At 45.8% G+C, this 15,225-nt stretch overlaps 1 protein-coding gene across 2 annotated transcripts in view; it reads right to left on the bottom strand.

The window, feature by feature from the left end:
• Positions 1-15,225, bottom strand: part of LOC135378632 (thyrotropin-releasing hormone-degrading ectoenzyme-like) — a 294,976-nt gene that overhangs the window by 72,054 nt on the left and 207,697 nt on the right. For both annotated transcript variants that reach the window (XM_064611715.1, XM_064611714.1), the window contains 4 exons: positions 14,352-14,507; positions 9,941-10,043; positions 4,992-5,115; positions 2,682-2,803 (listed from right to left, as the gene is read on the bottom strand). In XM_064611715.1, coding sequence (XP_064467785.1) covers positions 2,682-2,803; positions 4,992-5,115; positions 9,941-10,043; positions 14,352-14,507 — 505 coding nt within the window. The remainder of the gene's footprint in view (positions 1-2,681; positions 2,804-4,991; positions 5,116-9,940; positions 10,044-14,351; positions 14,508-15,225) is intronic.

Below are 15,225 nucleotides of genomic sequence, written 5' to 3'. Positions count from 1 at the left end.
TGAGTATCCACGTCCCAGATGTCTCACCGGTGCCCTGAGCAACAATATTGCGATATTGTGACACTTCCCAATCCGTTCAAATTACGGTATTGCTGCATCGCAGAATTTGTTTGCGCTTCTACACTCTTAAACTGAACTTCACTGCAAAGCACGGTCTACGCCAACCACTGCCACGAATGATAGGGTTATCGCTTCTGATTCGAAGAAAGAAGGGGGCGTACGCCTCCCTCTCTCCTCGAATAGCTATAACCTCGAGCTATAACCCTATCGTTCGTGGCAATGGTTGGCGCAGAGCGCGCTATGCGGTGAAGCACGGTTTTTAGAGTGTAACCACGGTATCGAAGAAAAGTAGCCATATCTGGTCTCGTCATCTTGGGCACGCCACCTGACCGATGCCGCAGACTACACTCTTAAAAATGAACTTCACCGAAAAGCACGCTCCTAGCCAACCATAATCTCGAATGATAACGTTATCTAGCTGTTCATAATTGTCACAAAAAAGGCGTACGCCTCCCGTTTTCAGCAAATCAGGGTAGATAACGATATCATTCGAGATGGTGGTGGGCTAGGAGCCTGCTATGCGGTGAAGTTCATTTTTAAGAGTGTGTACCGTAAATGTTTAACTGCAAGAGGACGTAAATAAACATGGGATGCAAGGAAAGGGAAATAATAGCAAGGACTGTTCATCACAGCTGCCTTGTATACCTCAACCAACTGAACACGTAATGGACTCGAATTGGCAATAGCGCTGTGCTATGCTACAATTAAAAAAAAAGAACTTCACCGCATAGCAACCTTTACACCAACCATGCACTCTTAAAAATGGATCTTCTATCGTGTCTTCTACAGAAACCCGAAAAACGGTAATTTTGGGGTTTCTACGTAGAGACCACGCGAAAGCGCGGGGAATGACGTCGCATCACGTGGTTTCCCTCGTAGAAGCCACAAAAGTGGCGTCTGTTTTATGCTTCACAGTTTCCTCCTTTCCCGGTCATTTCCCCCTCCCCGCGTGCTACTGCTTCCCCGCCCCCCGGCGCAGGCTTGGCAGGCATGCTTGCAGTCAACAGAATTTGTTTCAAAGGGGATTGAAGACTTTATTTCGGCAAAGTTGTGAAATTGTGGCAGTGACTCTACATCTCTTTGTGGGGGCGGTTGATATGGCAGTTGTCACCCGTTGTGCAGCGTTTCCTCCATGCTTCCCATCCTGGCCTCGAATCGGAATTCTGCTTCCAGGCGTAACTGTGACAAAGTAAACGACGACAAAGACGCATTACAAAGTGGATACGAACAACATTAAGTGTAATAAAAGTCACTATCGACAACAGTGAAAGGGTACGAACTATAGCTTATACTAAAACGATGATAGGTAGGCAGCGAGGAGAGAAAAATGGTACATTGGTACCATGGCAGTTCCAAGTATGTAGGAGGAGAGATCAAAGAGATACCTTACTGAATGCGGTCATGGTCGACATGTGATTGTTAGCATTGGACGCATGTTCCGGGTAACACTTGTGCCGTGTTCCGGCTAATATCTGTCAGTCTTCGGCATGAACCGCACGCACATTCCCTCCAGGCGTCCCGTTGAACACCAGTGAAGTCTTCGTTGGTGACGTCCATACCCACTGCGGCCAGTTGAGACAGAGAATGGTTACTCAAACCACGGCCGGAACGAGCCCTCGAATGACAAAAACATCCTGCGCCATACGCAAGCGTTAGCGCTCGTGAAGTACACGTTTAGAGGCAATTCTAACAGAGCTACAAACCGGATACAGCTGATAACACATTAGCGTCTCTCGAATACCTTTACAACTCAACTTCTCAAGCATCACCAGATAACTTTCGTTGACATTCTGTCACGACCGCCATGACACTTCCATTCGCACCTGCACCTTCCAAATGCTCGTTAGAAGCGTGGGGAAATAACAGGTAGCCACTACAATAGTAGTGCTGCTAGCATAGTTATCGCAATAAAATTTATTAAACGGAGGTGTTTTACCTGTAATAGAATCCCAGAATCAGCAAAGCAAGGAAACGCTGGCGGCAAGGCACCGAAGAAGAGGTGTGACCAGTGCCGCGCCACCAGCATGTCTGGCCCCGTCGCATAGTTCACGTGATTCCGGTCCTCGAAGCCGGTCAGGTGATCACTCCGAGCCCATAGAAACCACGGCAAAAATTTAGACAACACGAAATATGCTTCACGACGTCCGATTCCTGGTCACGTGATAAGCGTGTCTTCTACACGGCGTACGCGCCAAAAAAAAGCAAGACAATTTTTTTATGGTATTTTCTTTTCTCCCGGGTCACGTGGGCATCTGCCGTCTAAAACTTCGGCCTTGAGCGTGAATCTAGAAGACACGGCAGCTCTTGACGGCACGATAGAAGACCTATTTCTAAGAGTGTGGCCACGAATGATAGGGTCACCACTTCTGATTCGAGGGAAGAGTTGGGCGTACGCCTTTTTGTGGCAGTTTGGACATATGAACCATAAGAAAGGTGTACGCCTTCTCTTTTCGAATTAGAAGCGATGCCCTTTCATTCATGTCAATCGTTGGCGCGCAGAGTGCTATGCAGCGAAGTTCTGTATTTAGAGTGTAGAGCACACGGTATGCATTTTGTAAATACGGTCCTTTTAAGAGAACTCATATTCGTCCAAAGCGTTTCCAAACTGATTCCGGACATACCTGATGAGCAACTTCGTGTACGATGACACTGACACTGGGGTGGAACAGGTAGCTGTCTCTGACTGTTACCATACCCCAGTTCTCCATAGCGTTGTACCTTTGTGCCTTCACGGCAATGACATCTAAACAAAATGTAACATGTAGAACTATAAAAGACTAGGCTACTGCAATCAAAGAGGCTCCGGTCGACCTTACTAATAACACTGAAAAAAAAAATATGGTCTCGTTCCCGAGCGCGATTACAGCAGTCCTTGGTGCCATGAGGAAATCCTAATTGAGCAGAATTATTCTGTTAGTTTAGCGCAATGATTTTGTTCACCTAACATTCCCCCTGTGCTCAATGGGTGGCATTTATCGCGCTGGGGAGTGAGACCGAATTTTTCCGGTGTTATTATTAAGGTTGACCGGAGCTGTAAAAAGCCATGTGGAAACCGCCGAGACAACGCACTCTAAAAACTGAACCTCACCACATAGCACGCTGTGCGCCAAACATTTGCCACGAATGATGTGGTCGTCGCTCCTGATTCGAGGAGAGAGGGGGCGTACGCCTTTTTGTGGCAATTTGGATATCTGATATTTCCCACAAAAAGGAGTACGCCCTCCTCTCTCCTCGAATCATAACCCTATCATCCGTGGCAAATGTTTGGCGCACAGCGTGCTATGCAGTGAGTGTACAACAAGGTACACTCTTAAAACACAGCTTCACCACATAGCACGCTGGAGGCCAACCATTTCACAGAGTGTTACCTCTGTCACTCTTGATTTGTGGAATTCGCGGGGCGTACGCCTTTTTGTAACAATTACATTTCCGCACAAGTGTCACAAAAAGGCGTACGCCTCCTGTTTTCCAGAAATCAGGGGAGAGAACGTTGTCACGCGCTACGATGGTTGGCTAGCAGCGTGTTCTGTGGTGACGTTCATTTTTAAGAGAGTATGCTGACGCCGATACAGTAATAAGTAATTCGGTTATATACGAATGCGGTTTTGTTTCTTTCCAAAGGGTTAAGAGAACGGTTGACGTAAAAGAAATGAGGCACACGCCACGAGTAGCTCTGCGAGATCAATGAAAAAATGGCTAGGAAGCAAGCGAGCTGGTGAAGATGATGCATAATGTAAAACCCCGAGACAAGGGAACACGAAAGGACAGACACAAACACGAAGTCTTCGTGTTTGTGTCTGTCCTTTCGTGTTCCCTAGCCTGGGTGTTTTACATTATGCATCTGCGAGATCGTCGCCGCTGCGCGCACTCTTGTGAACTAATGCTTTCAGGAAAATCGCACTTCCCGAAGGAAACATATTGCTTGACAACTTCCTATACAACAGTGGTTCTCAACCGGGGTTCCGCCTGCATTGTCCTTACGTTCCACCAACAGGATCCTGTTCAGCACCCGCGAGTGTTACATTGGCTGCCTACCGAGTCTCTCTCTGGGAAAGTCATGTTATCGGACAGTGTTCGGCATCTGGTCGTTGATATAAGAATTAACATCGAGATGCTGAGCTGACGCTCATTGCAAAGAGTACAGCCAGGTGCTGTCGTCTTCATCAGTTGACACAACCCGCAACTCAACCTTCTTTTTTTTTTTTTAATCAGCACCATGCTTTTGCTTTTTCTTTTATGTTTCGAAGACATTTCGAGCACTTGGAAAGTCGGAGCTACTTCGAAGAAACTTCGGAGCTATACTCTCCTGCCTTACATGGACTTGGGGTTTACAAGCTTCAGTGGCAACCAACAATGCGTTACCTACGGGAAATTTTTGATAACCAGTTGAATACACCCGGCAACCAGAAGCGACATCTTGCGACGAATCAATAAACAAATAAATTATAGTTTGTTATAAACCAGGGCCGTACGCCTGTATTTGGCAATTATCTTAACTGCATCGTTTTCACAAAAAGGCGTAAGCATGGGCGTACCGAGAAGGGGGTCGTGGGCCCCGTGCAGCTTCAAGGCCACTTGTGTGCACTCTCTTGCACTCTTTATTGTGCACTCCTTATTCGTAGGTCGTCATGATTTCTCAGTTTTCAGATGAACCTCTGAACACCCGCACGGTCCGCAGCGTCCGTCTCCATGAAAAGAGTTGAATTTGCCCGCTTTGCCCCCCTGGAAGTACTTTGTCCCCTTTGAACAAACCGTGGGAATGGCCATGGGCGTACGCCCCATTCTTTCCATAGACCAGGAGTGATAACAGTATCATTTTGTGGCCTTCAGCCTGCTATTAGGTGAAGCTTTAGGGGTGTGGCGTGTGCCATATCACGCGGTAGAAAACACATTTTCGGAGTGCCTTCCGTTCTCCATTGATGCCTACTCACCAAGCTTTGGTAGCGTGTAGTTGATCCCAATGAAGTCCTCAAAGTAATCCAATGCTCGACAAAAGAGATCCAGGGAATTGTGAACCTCTTCCTCGCCACGGCTTCGATCGTCCCAGATGGTAACCTGTCAGAAAATGAGAGACACAGTGTACTAAGCTTTGACAATCCCTTCGATATGTACGAACTTCAATATTGTTTGCAGGGACGAACAATGCATGTTGTTAAGGTGGATACCGCTGTGTTCATAATACTATTCTCCCGAGAACAAAGCCGTGGGTGAAGCAGCAACACAACTAGATTACATTGCCTTGAGTTTGAGGAAAAACACAGGACGAGAGACACAGGACGAGAGGCATAAAAGTTGCCCTGTCAGTCACTCGTGCTTCTGACGTAGAACTTCACGGGGAGTCATAACAGAGCGATACCACATGGTGCAACATCATATTCTTTCGGTCCGATACCAGATGCTTTCATCCTAATCGGTGCTGCGTCTTGGTTATTTCTCCCGCAAGGAAAAGAAACCGTACTAAGTCAAACCTGTGCACGTTCCACGTCAGATTTATACCTCACAAAAGGAGAAAAGATGGTCATCTACCTCTTCGTTTGAGAGGAAGGCGTATAAGAGGTGTACGAACCTCGCGGAGAAGCGGTAACGCGTGCACCTTACTTCTTGTTACACCTTCTCTCCTCGACCGCTCAGCCGCCGTGCAGGGGCTGATTTATTTGCCGCCGTGCATTTTCATCCGCGCATGTAGTGCACATAGTTCCCAATATTTTTAACGTTTCAGACATTAAATCTCAAATATACATTTCCGTGATGATATAAAGCAGGTGAACTCTGTCTCTCGTTTGTTGTCAGTCGTCACCAACGCAAGCAAATTATTTGTGGTCATGTTTGATTCTACGCGACCTTTCACGTCGGTCTGGAGTGTGGCGAACGCTGGTTTGTGTTCCGTCGTTCGCAAAGTTTTCACTGTGGCTGAGACGTTGAAGACCGTATGTGTGAAGCTCATAATTATCAAAGAATTGATACTTTTCGGAAGGATTCTTCGGACTGAATGCATTCGGTAGTAGGTCCAGCCACAGCCGTGAGATATGTTCTTGAATACGGTAAGGCTTAACAAAACTGTTTCATACTCTTAACCTTTGTTCGATGGCGTCAATTCAGCGAATTATTTATCATTTTCAGGTTGCATACCAGCTTGACTGGTAGCAAGGCGTGTCACTGTGACTGAAACACAAGTAAGGTCATGTTGCTTTACAGGTCCTTACATTGTGTTTGTGCTGAGTCGCTTACAACGTACGTCTGTTTGTTTTGCAGTTTTATCGTGCAAATTGACCGCTGCACGTTCGAACGCTGGAAAAGACATGCTTTAAACGAAATAGTGCACAGAGGCGTCATGGTAATAATGTGTCAGAACTTGCAGTGTTTCTGTAGGTACTGTGACTTTCCCGATTTGCATTTCTTTTTGCTGTGTGTGGTGGTCGATACTGGACACTTCAATACTAATGGCCAAGCTGGATTCGAATTTGGACGTATGTACTATTTCACTCTTTGTACCTGCTTCGTCTCTCTATGACTAATAAATGTGTGTGACGTTTCACAGTCGTTGTTCTGTGGTACCAAACTGACGCGTTCCACGTCTCTCGTTCGGTATTTCGTATTTCACTCCTTATTTGGTATATCATGTGGGCTACAGAACTCCATCGAAGGAGTATATCTACTACAGCCCAGAAGGAGTGCATGCTTACTCCTTCTAGAAGTGGTAAAAAAAAAACTCCTCTGGAGGGGGGGGGGTATATATAAGTTTAAGAAACAGGAGGTGACGTCCAGGAGGAGGGGTTTGCTATGGTACAAGCCATTTACTCCTCTTCTGGAGTTAATGTCTACCTTTTTTGCTAACAGTGTATATCTAATCATATCTCAATTCATATATCTCTAATCATCTCGAATTGTATCGCTATCAAAAATAAATAAACAAATAAAGTAAAAAATAAACGAATGAAATGAAAGACGATGTTTTGAGACAGCAAGTGCCAGTGCGACCATTTGCGTCTGACCTTACGGCAATTCCGACCTCGCATTGCAAAATGTACGATGACTCTGTCTGGTACTTCGTAACTCTGCATGTTACTGTGGGAAAGTGACTGAAACCACCTTATAGGGACTATCGCATGATACAGCCTGTGTATGACACCTGTACGGTAATGTTCGTCACCCCCTTCACAGTCAACCTGTCGAACTTTCTTTTCAAAAAACAACTTACATATTGAATAAACCAACTCCCTGTGCAGCTAAGGAAGTGTCAGCGATAGTAAAACCATGATGACGTCAGCGTGGCACACGAATGGAAGCGCAGCGCAGCCGACTGTCTCCGAGGTCGTCTGCTTCGCGTTCGCACCGCAATATATTAAGTGAAAAGTGATTTGTAAATACGCCGACCGCCGCTTGCCAGTGTGTATTCTGACGTGACTATGGTGCGTGGAATACGGTGTTACGCTCCTGGCTGTATGAACACGTCCGGCGCTAACCAGAAACAACATTCGACGGAAGCGAATCACAGGCTCTCCGCGATCGCAGACGCCGTCCTTCCCCGCCGCCGTGCCGGTAGGTTGCCAACACGCCTGCAGCAACTCCCTGATTTGATTTGTCCGCCAAAGAGCGCTCACTGATTGGCCTTGTCCGAGTGACGTTTTCCCCGATTTCCAGAGAGAGAAAACTGTCACTACCCGGCGTCTGCTCTTGCCATACATCACATCAAACTGCACAGGAACTACTCCACTAATTCGCGTCTGATTTTCGGCGTTATTGTCAGTGATGAACGCGCAGAGTAAAACGGCAGTATAGCTTCGGAATCGACCGCGATGGATGCGATATTCCTTTAAAGGACCTAATGCTTTATTGATGAGTTGAGTATTGCTTTGTGTTGGACATTATATTTCATATAACACTGCCTACTGGCCTGAATTCCCACTTGGTCCACTTTATGGCGACTGTCGCGTAACGATGCCGTCACTTCGGGTCAATTCATTGGCGAAGTTGTCAGACGTTGACCTCAAAGATGCCTCGCCGATTTGCTGGCAAGTATTATGTATCTGTATTATAATATAATACTCATATCACTCGCTCACTCAAATAGTACCCTAATGTCGATTATCGAACATGTTTGCGTCATTCAATCTCCTCTTAAAACGCTGGCAATCATGTACGCGCGTGCTTGAATGAAACGGCTCTTTAGCGCTTACGTGAGCGTACCACGTGACCCGCCTGTTGCTATGGTGATGGGCGGAGTCAACGTGAACGTGCCCATCTGAGACGTACACTCTTAGAAATGAACTTCACCGCACAGCGCGCCCCTAGCCAACCACCATCGCAAACAATATCGTTATCTGCTTTGATTTGTCGAAAACGGGAGGCGTACGCCTTTTTTTGCGGCAATTATGAACAGCATAAGTGTCAAAAAAGGCGTACGCCTCCCGCTTTCAACAAATCAGGGCAGATAACGATATCATTCGAAACGATAGTTGGCTAGGAGCGTGTTATGCGGTGAAATTCATTCTTAAGAATGTAGCCGCGAATGTGCCCCAGACCATTCAACGGCAGCCCACACTGCGCAGATGGACGCAGAGCAAACGCGAACTCCTGAAGCTACAAAATGGTGACAAACGCGACACAGGTTTGGCGCATTATAGTTTAAAGAAAGGAAGGACCCCTATCTGCATGTATATATTTAAGGGTGCAATAGCTGCAACATTATTCTTCTATGCTTCGTAATTCTATTTACAATTTATTGTTCGATACTTCTCCTTCACAACGTGTGCAGCGTTAATATAAAAACTAATTTTTTTATACGGGCAAGTAGACGCACCGCCGTCCAGATACCTCTAGCCATTGTTACGTCATCTGAAGAATTGTAGCACCCAATTAGAGGCCAACGTGGATGTATACATAACGTTCTACTTGTAATGTTCCACACGGAAGACCCCTTGCCTCCAGCCTAGAACACTGAAACGTAACTTATTGTTCTCTTTCGCCACCTCTTCCCTCTTCTGCCCACTACATACCCCCCCCCCCTTCTTCGTTAACCGGACAAAACGGGATAACGTTTCCAATGGTCGTCATTTCGTTCGTCCCTCGTGGTCCTTTTAGCCCACCGCTTTTGAAATGCCTTCCTGGTGCACCGTGCACTGAAAGCGGAAGGAGGAGCCTATTTTGTGCATTATGCACGGCACAAAATAGGCTCCTCCTCCCGATTTCAACAAATCAGGGGCGAGAACGTTGTCATTCGGGGTGATGGTTGGCTAGGAGCGTGCTATGTGGTGAAGTTCATTTTTAAGAGTGTATACACTAAAAGAGGTACACGCTTTACGGCAGATCGGTCTTGAGAAAAATATGGAACCAGTGTGCACTTTATTTTGTTTTCCCATTTAGTACGTGGGGTCGTTCATTACTCGCAGACGGTAGTGGCGATAGGCTACGGCCGCTGAAAACACGATCCTCATTGGCTGACTCTTCGTTGTTACGCCACGGCGACGAGTAAGCAAGCTTTCTCCATCTCGGTCGTGTTGGTTGTAGAAAGGAGGCATATGTCATAGCTCCAGGTGACGTCACTTACCCTTGGAGAATCCGAAACTATCAATTTTTCAGGCTCTTCCGAGAATTCGTACTGTTCACTGTCGTCATATATGTGTTTTGTACTGATCCTTTGAGAGACGTCGATTTATAATACGAAATAGAAATAAATATCATTTTGAGATCACTGTGATCTGTGCTGAGTCATGAACGGCTTTTTGTTATCTTCTTGAAAGTCGAGATCATATTCTGTGCAGCCGTGTATACTGGGATAACACGGTGGTCAAAGGGACTACCTGTAGGTAGCTTCTTTCGCGATTTCATGCCGCCAATAAAGATAGATTGCGAATTGGGCTATAACAGAATGTGCACATACCCTTCCTTTTGTTGTGTTCCTGTAATCTGTTAAGGCCCAACCGACTGTATACGTGGACATCATGGGCGACTGCTGGAAGGTGTCCAGAACCATCCCATTGGCACTGTCAGAAAGAAGCCTTCATTTATATCCAAGGGTGCCACCAAATGTACACTCCACCAGGGCAAGCGGTAATGCAACCACCTCCACAGCCAATACTGCGAATGGTCATCACCTTATTCTCGCTATTTGGGTCCCCTGGTTCACGACATTTTCCAGAAAACACCAAAACGTACCTGCCGACGCGGACGAGGGGGATTATGTTTGGTGGAAAGTGTGGTTAAGTGGACCAAGGTGCGGCCTGCTCTGCGGTTAGCCTTTTCTGTGTGCACCAAGTTAGGGGGGAAGAGGTAGGGATGAAGGACTATGATCATACAGGTAAGGGAGGCGTGTACAATGCTTCTTTTGCTTTGGGATCTGGATTCCACCGTAACCACCTGCCGACTAGATGTCCGTAAATCTAAGGTTTCCCACAAAACCAAAACCAAAATCTAATAACAAATATATACACAATAAAGGGACACTAAACTACAACAACCTCTCACGGAATGAAATATGCCGTTTGACAGCAATACAAAAGGAACAGGACTCAGCAAGATGCTGCATTAATGCATCGGATGCGACTCGATGAGGCTTTTACAGCTCAGTTGTGTTGCTGGTTAAGTCAAGTTGATTCTCCCAGATGGTGTGCTCTAGAGGACTTAGAGTACATTCCTCTTCATTGCCCACGCTACCAACCTTCCCGAATCGCACTCTCCGGACCTCTTAATCAGCTGGACTCCCATCGCTTCTCTCTATCAAAATTGCTTGATTCCTGACAAAATACAGCCCACCAACGCTCCGCCCTCAAAGCTCTTTTGACCTTTTTGGACACAATAAGTCTTCGATCCTTGTTGTAGAAGGGCTCATTACATCATTCCCCACATCTCCACCAGGGACACTGGGGTAGAGTCGCCCCTAACTATGAAACTCCCCATTCATCATCTCCAAATAAAGTTGCTGTTTGTTATCATTGTGCCCTACGTAATTTACGTCCTAGTGAAACTGCAATTTACGCTTTCGCTCTTCTCTCCTCATCAAGATGGGCTACAATGACAGAGTGTTTTATGAGGAGTCTAATGAGAGGCCGCTCAACATTGGTGCCCTTCTTGAGAAAGGTAGAATTGGGAAAGCGTAAATTGGCGTTTCGTTTTTGTTTCTTTTTTTTTTTTTTTTGCGAGAAAACTCCCAAACAACGCAACGAATGAATCTTGTACTTTTTATGTTGCACAGTGCCATGTATACAAAAGCCATTAGCGGGACCTGATTGTACATTGAGCTCCACCCACTTGTTTAGATCTCCCCCTGGCCAATCACGAGTCAACATACAATTCGTTATTAGTCCCAGCTATCCAAGCTATATTTATCCTGCGTTCACTGGTTGCCGCCATTTTGGGAAACTGGATTGGATTGGATTGAATTGGACACATCCTGGCGACCTACCAACGTAATGGAATTTGAGGCCAGTTTTATCGACGCCATCAGGATGGAGAGGTGCACGTCGGGAAGACACAAAATCATAGATAGACAAGTTACCCGTCAAAAAGAACTCGTTACGAGTTAAGTTACCGTGTGAAAAATGTAGTTAAGTTAAATAACGAAGTTCTTCATCCTGAAATGTAACTCGCAGTTACGGAGTTACTTAGAAAAAAGAACGAGTTACTTCCAAGTTACTTCGGGCACAAAAGAGCACTACACAGGTGCAGCGCACGTGAGCAGTTGTGTTAGACCTTGAGTTGCCTGCGGAGGAGTGCAACATGCTTAGGTCGTTCTTGTCTATGTCCCACAATTCGAACGCTTTGCATGCTCCATGCTTTGCTTTGCTCCATGTGGGCGCACAATGGTTCAGCTTCATTTCAATGGCAGCGGTTCTACTCCCGGAAAAGATTAATGTCATTGATTGAATATCACGTTTTATGGCATAAAATGCAATGAAAGAACCGGAGAGAAAGCAAGAAAATACGTGGACATGAGTGAAAAGCGAATTAAAAGTAACTTGGAACTTAGCTTAAGTTACTTTGGCAAAGTTAGCTGAAAAAGAAACGAGTTCCTCTGAAAGTTGCCACGTCGCAAAAGTACCGAGTTAAGATATCAGTTACCAGAAAAAGGAACTTAGTAACAGAAACGAGTTACCTCGAACTCTGCATCAAAATTTTTAGGTATCGTAGCGTTTTTTTTTTTTTTTTGCTTTTTCTTGCTTGTGTGTCTTGCAATGATAGCTGTCTGTACTATAGACCTAACTAGCACGAGGAAACATATTCTTTTTACGTAAACACCGACGCATGAGTGCAATTTAAAGTTGATCTCCAAGTTCATTACAATGCACTTGTAATATGTAGGGTGTTGCTGTAAGTTTGCTGTAAGTGAACCTGAATTACATTTAAAAAATCTAGAACGTTGTACAAGGATGCCGCTTGCTGCATTTGTCTTTGCGGCGCTTTTGCCACCAGGAAAGACCCGTTTTGTAAATTTCAAATTTCAATAAATTGAATTTTTAAAATAGATCTCGCTAATTTTTCAAGTGAACTCCACGTTTTTGCAACGGAAATGGAAAGCGCATGTTCGATTTCCCCCGAAACATACACACACACATCCGCTGCCTCTGATAACTACACCTTATCAAATTAACCTGATCAGACGCAGCAGATTTTGTGCGGCGAAGGAATCTCAAGGGGGTGAAGCAAGGACGGCCCGCATTGCGCTGAAATACGTCCCAACTTGTCGTTCGGCAACTTGCGAGATGGCGGTTTCTGCATTCCTTTCTTTTCTTTTCTTTGTCTTTTTTTATTTTTATTTTTTTGTCATACAATTCTCGCTTCGCCGCTCCAACCTACAGCACCAATTTCGGGGGGGGGGGGGGATTGTCCGCACAGGAAGCAGCAGCGAATGAAAAGCCTGAAGTTTGATAGATACGTCGAGCCTTTTTTAGGCTCCTCCTAATGGCCAGACTCCCGTCTAATACACGACAGTGATGTTGCTGTCAAGATAGCGACATTTTGCATTGGATGAGGAGAAATGTTTGCATTTTCACGCCCATTTAACGACTTGTTCTCATAAGAAAGTTTGTGTCTCAACTAGCACTGTGCAAACAAAATCATCTTACTATTGCTGTTACTATTGCTATTTCATGGCGAGCGCTATTGCTCGCCAAGAAAACGCTATAATTGTTGGCACCAAATGCTATACCAGCAGAAACGTCAGCATTCAGTCGGGCAACACAACATGCGCTTGTTGTGTGTTCTGCGTTCGGAAAGTAAGTGAGTGCGTGGGCCAGTGTAACTCCTCCGCGTCATTCGCATTACTCTGTTGCTAAAAAAGACTTACTTAATTTCTATTGCGGCATACATGAGAATCCAGTGGATGACCGTAAATTTTTCCAGCAGCTGCCAGTGACCCGCATGATTTCGGTAAATTGGTCGCACTATTGCTCTGAAGCGAAACAATTTGACAGTGCAACTTCTCGGTGTGCGAAATGAAGACATGGGGCTTGATATTCGAGTCGTCGTCATCCCATAACGCGCTTTAAATGCAACACATTGGCCCCTGATTCGCCACGGGCTCTTGCACATAACCTCGTGTCACGTCGACACTGGGAGGTACCCGGGTTCGAATCCCGGTGCCGGCTGTGCTGTCTGGGGTTTCTCCTGGGTTTTCCGCAGACGCTTTCAGGCACACGTCGGCACACTTCCCTTAGAAGTCGGCCCAGTACGCACATTCCCCTAGGGCGTCACTCGTGACGTTGCCCACCCCTGTGAGGCCGACAGCGGCAAGCTCTTTCACTAGCAACACCACCACATAATCTCGTGCACATAAGATAGGGTGGGTTGTGCAGTGTTGCATACGGTATCCATCGTTGTATCCAGGGCCGCAATGAAGAAGTTTCGTCCAATATAAAACATAAATAATCTATAACCAGCACTTACTACTGGGCTTCCAGCCTCAGAACAGATGAACAGTTTGTTCATCGTGTACTTGATTCGTGTTGATAATAACCCACATTGGTTGTGACAATTCACAGCTCACACCTTGTGTGCTGCATTCTTCAAGTGGATATATATGTTCCTCATGACTGCGCAGTCATTGGTCGGTTAATGTTGACATACAGGGCTCTTCTGCGAAGGCACACAATTTAAGGAACTTTCTTTGTGTAGAGAAGCTGCCTTGGAGGCCTACCACTTCGGGCCTTCCTACTTCGCACCCTCAACATCATTTTTTTTTTCGTCGTCATCTTAAGCCCTAGTCGTAACCACAGCTGTAAGGCCAACAACGGCAAGCTGCAACACCTCCGCCCCCACCAAAACTTTTTTGTGGAATAGGTCTGAATGTAGATTACCTTTCTGTAGAAGACTCCAGAGGCATATTACTTCTGGCAGTCAGGAACGCAGGATGCAGGACACTGATAATGAAGGATGCCTTCATCTTCGGTTCGTCCAAGCAAGGAAAAGCGTTCCGTGCTCCGTTCGGCTCGAAGAAGGTCACCAATAGCTTGCTGCATGTGCAGATGGAAGACGTGAGTTTAAAGGGGAACTAAACCGATATAAGAGCAATGATGTATCAGTAGGAATACGTCGATTTAACTCGGAAACATATTTTCTTAAATTATGAAGGTCGACAACGACATAGTAGCGCAGTAATTACAGAACGCGTTGCGCACTATTTCTTTAACTTGCTCCGCCCTTCAAGTTCCTACAATAGGAGCGACGCCATTTTGACTTTTCGGGCGGGCCACGACTTACGTTGCTACATTTTTTGAATAAGTGTTTTTTTTTGTTTGTTTTTTCAGAACCACTACACTACATTCACGAGGAACGTCCTTCCACAACGTATTATTTGTACATCTTTTCCAGCCGCCTTCACTAACAGAAACCATATTTCTTGATAAGCCGCACTTATTCTTTGAAGTGAACCCCCTCCGCAGCCACGGAGCCGCAACAATGCGGCAGCAAACACGTTCGGCACTTTCTCCCCCGCGGCTGACATCGTGTTAGTCCAAGCGGCGCTGGCCATTCCTTTGATTCTTATCATTTTGTGTGAATACTGTGAGTTGAACTTCTAGTTTCAGCAGAAGTGGTAATTTCATAATTAATTACAAGAAATCCTGTTTCTGTAAGCTGCATTGAGATAAAACTGGTACCGATCGGCACGTGAACAGACTCTTCACAGCTTCACAGCTGGTCTAAGATTGGTTGACGACGCAAAACGTCATT

This window comes from Ornithodoros turicata, chromosome 1 (genome assembly GCF_037126465.1).
Source record: "Ornithodoros turicata isolate Travis chromosome 1, ASM3712646v1, whole genome shotgun sequence".
NCBI classification, from domain to species: domain Eukaryota; kingdom Metazoa; phylum Arthropoda; class Arachnida; order Ixodida; family Argasidae; genus Ornithodoros; species Ornithodoros turicata.
The sequence above is the reverse complement of the archived record's forward strand: the minus strand, read 5'-3'. Positions and strand labels throughout refer to the sequence as shown.